The 6,066-nt window shown below is 34.5% G+C and overlaps 1 protein-coding gene across 1 annotated transcript; it reads left to right on the plus strand.

Annotated features, from left to right (window-relative positions):
* Window positions 1-206: 206 nt before the first annotated feature.
* Window positions 207-5,320, plus strand: LOC140986277 (transcription factor SRM1-like). Its single transcript, XM_073454407.1, has 2 exons — window positions 207-1,036; window positions 4,451-5,320. The coding sequence occupies exons 1-2, from the start codon at window positions 654-656 to the stop codon at window positions 4,911-4,913; spliced, it is 846 nt and encodes a 281-aa protein (XP_073310508.1). The 5' UTR covers window positions 207-653; the 3' UTR covers window positions 4,914-5,320.
* Window positions 5,321-6,066: the final 746 nt, after the last annotated feature.

A 6,066-nucleotide genomic window follows, 5' to 3' on the forward strand; every position in this document is an offset into this window, starting at 1 on the left:
GATAACTAATGATGTGATAGTATTTGACTGTAAAAGTTAAGCGTAATTCATCTTTCTTGTGGGCCCGTGCTGTGAAAACTGGAGCTTTCAAAGCGAGTTTTGGCTATTGGACACTGTGGGGATGAATGATGGCAATTTGAATCCTGTTTTTATCCATTTTAGACTTCTGGGGATGTCTTTTTTTTTTTTAATGGGTTTAAATATTACATGTAATGGTGGTCTTTTTCACATCTAAATTCTCACACAACCATAATTACTGCCGTGTTGAATTCATCGTCACCAATTAAAGTAATCTATTTTTTAACCATCTATTCTGTTTCTCTCAGTGACATTTATTGCAGTATTTATTTTTTTTGTATTCCTCTAAATCTTTGGTTTTATGGTTTTCATATATTTCTCATGCTCCAAGCAGATTTTGGGCCTTTTTACTCAACTATAGGGCCATCTGTTCAGAAGAGTTCAGTGCTTGAATTATGATTTAAAAATCACCATGGAATTCTTCACAATCTCCTTGCTTACTGATTCTTAATCCATCCACACAGCTCTTGTTTTATAGATCCCAAATTTCAAGATTCAAGAGGAGATATTTTTATGCTTTGATTTTCAAGTACTAAGAAGAAATTTCTTGAGATTATATTGAACAAGAAGTCTAGATGCTGGCAAGTGAATCAAGTAGCTCTTCATGGAACAGGGAGCAGGATGTGCAATTTGAGAGAGCATTAGCAACGTACCCTGAAGATTTGTCTGATAGATGGGAGAAAATTGCAGCTGATGTAACCGGAAAATCACTGGAAGAGGTTAAATATCACTATGAACTTCTGGTGGATGATGTTAATCGGATTGAGTCTGGCTTCATACAGGTGCCTTGTTATAACTCTTCCTCCGATGGTTCGAGCAGCCATGGTGGTGATGAAGGAATTGGTAAGAAAAGTGGCTACTTGGGGCTATCGAACAGTGACCCCAATCATGGAAGTAAGTCTTCAAGGTCAGATCAGGAGCGACGCAAGGGAATTGCTTGGACAGAGGATGAACATAGGTGAATTATTTTTCAATTATATATTATTGTTTAAATCTAGAACTACTATTCGAATTAATATTGCTGAATATATATTATTCTGATGACTGCAATTTCTGATTAGTGGGTCCTTGATAGTTTTTGATGATATTATATATAAGCAAAAAATCCTTGTGAAAAACTGCAGTTTTTTTACTGTTTTAAAGAGTTTCTGTAATAATCTTAGTAGATCTTAAATTAGGAAGATGGTGTTTAGCTGGATTATATCCTTCCATGCGAATCTTGGCCTCTTCAGAGCTTTTTCTGGCATTTCTTTCATTTTTTTATTGGACTAAAAAATTGAAGTCTTTATTGGGTCTATGATTTTCCAGAATTTTATATTAAGATTCAGTAAAAAATCTACGTCTAATTTCAAGTTGGATCAAAAAGTTCTTTTTGTGTTAGTTTTTAATTAAGAATGAGAAACTTTGATTTATGTTGATGGAAATGTACATCCTTTTTGATCTTATATATGTCCTACAGTTTCACCTCATTCGGGGGTCGTCCTTCAACATTATGTCAAAGACTTGATGATGTCTTCTATAAAACTTTGTTATGCTTTCTCTCATAACCTTACCTTTATGAATGACTTTCGCATTGAATCATCACCGCGTTTAGAGTTAGCTCATTGACTCTTAGCAGCTCGCAGCCTGCATTGGGGTTAAGTCGTAATGTCACTAGTTCTAAATGTTCTGCTTGCAGTTCTATAAAACTTGTCACTTGCTCATAAACTCTGGACCGAACTATACCCTACAGATCCTTGATCAAATAAGTGTTGTGGTTATATCGAACATAAGAGCTACCATTACTTCCAGCTTCCTGTTCACATCTCCCTTGAATTTCCAACTAAATGCAGCTTTCGATTTTTGCCAAACCACGAAAGGTAGATTTGTTTATGGGGAAAAATTATTGAAATTCGTACCTCGACAATATTTATTCAGTTAACATTTGGCAGGATTTGCGGGTGAATAAGTAATTAATATGTAGTTACATCAGAGAAGATTTTTTATTGGTAGTATTTAATGCTGATTGCTTGAATTGCTAAAAAAATTGTCTCAATGGCTGAGCTGTCAAATATTTGTTGCGAAACGATAGCCTGGAGCCTAGAATTTTTTAGTTGTCGATTAAAAAATGGAGAAAATAGAAGGCATGGTTTATAAGTTAGCTAAACAAAGTAAAACGGGGGGACAGATTGATGAAACCTTGTTAATATCACTGATTTGTCTCAACTAGTCAACCTATTGGCCAGTGATGAACTTATTGGTTTCGTAGGATTCAGGTCCCATGTTCAAGTATCATTGGCGTGGATATTCATTTTTAACTTTTAAAGAACTCGTTTGTCTCAAGCATTATACTGAAGAGAGATGCATCTGGTTAATAAAAGCTATTAATTGGTTAATTGTTTGTCCCTCTTTTGTGTGCATCTTCCTTATTTCAACACCTTACTCTACTAAGCCCAAAACAACCTTGTCAAATCTGTTGTTGTAATTATCTCTGTGGGAGTTAAAACATGTCTTCCACGGTTTCCATTCTGGTACTGGTCGTGTAGCAAGAAAGTGACTGAATCATAGTTGTTAAATGCCCACAAATTATTCACCTATGCTGCAAGCTTAGGTAGGCTTAATCCTTGCACCTTGTAACAAGTTAAAGCAAGCTTTGATGAAGTTAGGACCACAACTATGAAGTCCCAACCTTGTGCGACTTTACAGCTCAAGTTACCCTTTGGAATGGTAAATCCAAAATGAAATGTAGGATAATGGTGATTAGTTTTCATTCATTATTATTATTATTGTTCTATAGTTTGTAAAAGTACATACTGAATTGTATGTGATTAAACTCTCTTGTAATATATAGATTCTAGAATATCATTCTTCTAAATGCTTCACTTTAGTTAAGCACATGCATTCTATTCCGATGCTCCTTAGTACTTAGTGCTTCTTGCAGTTCTAATAACTGGGGAGTGGATAAGAATCTGTTATTATGTATAGTTATCCTTTTTGTCGTCATTTAGACATTCAAGGAATCTTATCTGTAAGTGGAGAAAAAAGAAAGTAATTGGAACTTCATGCAACAATGCTACTTGAGTAGTTTATTGTTCCCACTTATACCATCTGCCGTTTCCAAATGAAGTCTAGGTTTTGACCCTAGTCGTTCCCTCTTGCCTTCCCCCTCTTTTGTGTCTCTTCTTTCGTTCTTCCCTAAGAATAAAATTTCTTACACCTCCAACATCTTCCATGGAAAACTCTAGCTAAATTTCAAGATTGTTCATACATTAGAATGGTGACGAAATAGGCAGAACGAACTTGGTTTTCCTTTTCTCTTGGTACTTCACTTGCAATATATCTTTAAAATATGCAAATTGTATACGAGTCATTTACTGGTCTGTTTGAACTACTTGGTGTTTTGGATCCTAAGCTGTCGAGTCGATGAACACCTGTGAACTCCAAATGTGCTTTTCAGATAATGATTGATGGAATGGAAAAATGAATCCTCAAAGCTGACTGCAGATTACTGGAGAGCGATTTGAGTTCTCACTCCCAGAGTGTTGTTTTATTTGTTGCTTATGTCTTACAAAATCCTTTAGGAATTTTTCATGTTGCCGAAGCACTTCTTGGTCTTTCACATTTATAATTTGAGAATGGAGAACTAATTTGTGTTGACCAACGAGATAAAACTCTACTAAAAAAATACATAGCAAATGAGTTATTGAAGACAACATTGTTGCTTAAGAAATTTTTTGCATATTCTGTTTTCGTGATTCAACTGAGTTTGTAACTCTTTTTATTCATGGTTTGACTCTTTTGAGTGCATACATGTGTAAAGAAAATACATAAATCATTATTTCGATATGTTAAACTGCTTTTTTCTAGTCATTTTTGTACCAATTTTCAGCTTATTTGGTGAAATACTTTCTACAAAGTTGTGATGATAAAGAAGGGTGAAATACTTTTTACTTATTTGGTGCTTCATCATTGATTACCTTAGGAGGCACAGTTTTTCTAATGGATATCATAAATAAACTTTCTTTTATTATGGAGACCTAAAAGGAAATCAATACAGACAGTACCTTGAAATTTCCAGTGCTGGTGATTAAAACCATTTTATTCTGCGGTTAAGTTGGAATGCTCTTCTTTGTCACTTCTCCATTTTCACAGCTCAATTTCAGAAAGTTTTGGATGACCAAAAGGTGAAGATCGATGTCCTTGAGATATTAAGTTGCTTTTGTAGTATTTCATTTTATCTAGGAAGCACAGATATTGTTGTTGTTTAAATCATATGGAATTGATTGTCTATTTCTTGATGTTATACTTTCATATTGCTTATAGTCTTCTCTATTTGCACGTTGCTTGTCATTAAACTGCTTTTTTGTTTTTGTTTGTCTTTGTGGTAAAACAGACTGTTTCTTCTTGGTTTGGACAAATTTGGAAAAGGTGATTGGCGAAGCATTTCCCGGAATTTTGTGGTGACAAGGACACCAACTCAAGTGGCCAGCCATGCTCAGAAGTATTTTATTCGTTTGAACTCTATGAACAAAGACAGGAGGCGTTCCAGCATTCACGACATCACTAGCGTCAACAATGGAGACGCGTCTGTACCCCAAGGTCCAATCACCGGTCAAGCCAATGGTTCTGCTGTTGGAGGTGGTTCATCAGGCAAATCGAACAAACAACCCCCTCAAAACTCTGGAGTTGCTATGTATGGGGCTCCGACTATAGGACAACCAATCGGAGGATCCCTGGTTTCTGCAGTTGGGACTCCTGTAAATCTTCCACCGTCACATATTGCATATGGAGTCGTTCCGGGTGCCCCTGTAGGTCCTCTGACTTACCCCATTCCCCACCCATCCGTGAGTAGGTGACTAAGAACCACCTGCCCTTAACATTTATCAACTTTGGATTTACGTAGATCAGTCGCCGGTTTTGTTGGAAATTGGGAATCAATCACCATTTGCTCAAAGAAAAAACCTGGTCGATTCGGGTCTTAAGCTTTATGAATGAACAACAGGGATTGTTCTGTTGTGGCTTTTACGGAATGATTTCTATGTGTGCAAAAACAATGGTTTTCCGTCGATCTAGTGTTGGCCACGTTTGATTTAATTGTTAAATTGAAATAAGGCAAAGAAAAACTTCATGGATGTGTATAGGCACGAGGCATTATGTGGTGTTTTGGCAGCTTTTCTGGTATCCTGGATGTATCAACTTTGTAGGAATTTTGAAAAAAAATTTAAAGCTCAAGTTAGATATATTAATTGTGAAATATGTAAAATACCCTTATGCATTCTATTCTCGAATCGAAATATGAATAATATATTTTAATGTCTTTTACAAGCTTTGAGCAATTTAATATGTAAAGGTCATTTTATAATAGGTTTACAAATATGTAACCCCCCAAATGGTTGAACTCGAGATACAAGAAAAATATTTGTCTTTGCAAATGCTATGTTTTCATATAGTCAAAATTTTGTTTTTAACAATATGATCTTAGGTAAATTGGAGATAAATCTTCAGATCAAAATATAAATGTTATTTTAACTCTTTACATCTAAAAATTTTTGTTCAAATTTCCCAAAATGCTAAAAATGACTAAAATACTCTTATATTTATTGATTTTATTGATAGATTATTTACTGGGTCAGAAATAATATCAGAGTTTAAGTAACATTATTTCAAATATACAAAATTATTATTGTTGTGTAATTAAATGTTTGAGGAGGAGAATTTTCTCAAATAATATGGATCCGAACACATGTTCGAGATTAATTATTTGAAGGATTTATTACAATATTTTGGAATTTTTGAAACAAGAAAATCTATATGATTCAGTCTAATAAATTCTTGGATATAGAACCGGATTTCTCAAAACTCTCTGAAAATCTTAGAGAAATCCAAAATACAGTACATATTTATGACAATAGGCTATATTATGTACCACAAAAAGTAGAAAAAATCCTTGAATGACAAGAAAAAATTCTTGTAACACTAAAGAATTCAAACTCTAGAACAACAAATAAA

Source organism: Primulina huaijiensis, chromosome 10, assembly GCF_012295235.1.
Source record: "Primulina huaijiensis isolate GDHJ02 chromosome 10, ASM1229523v2, whole genome shotgun sequence".
Taxonomy (NCBI): Eukaryota; Viridiplantae; Streptophyta; class Magnoliopsida; order Lamiales; family Gesneriaceae; genus Primulina; species Primulina huaijiensis.

What these genes read in the sequence shown, in the direction of transcription:
- LOC140986277 (XM_073454407.1), top strand. Translation starts at nt 654, where the DNA reads ATGCTGGCAAGTGAATCAAGTAGCTCTTCATGGAACAGGGAGCAGGAT. An exon ending in TGGACAGAGGATGAACATAG is followed by an intron (nt 1,037 to 4,450) that starts GTGAATTATTTT and finishes GTGGTAAAACAG; the next exon opens with ACTGTTTCTTCTTGGTTTGG.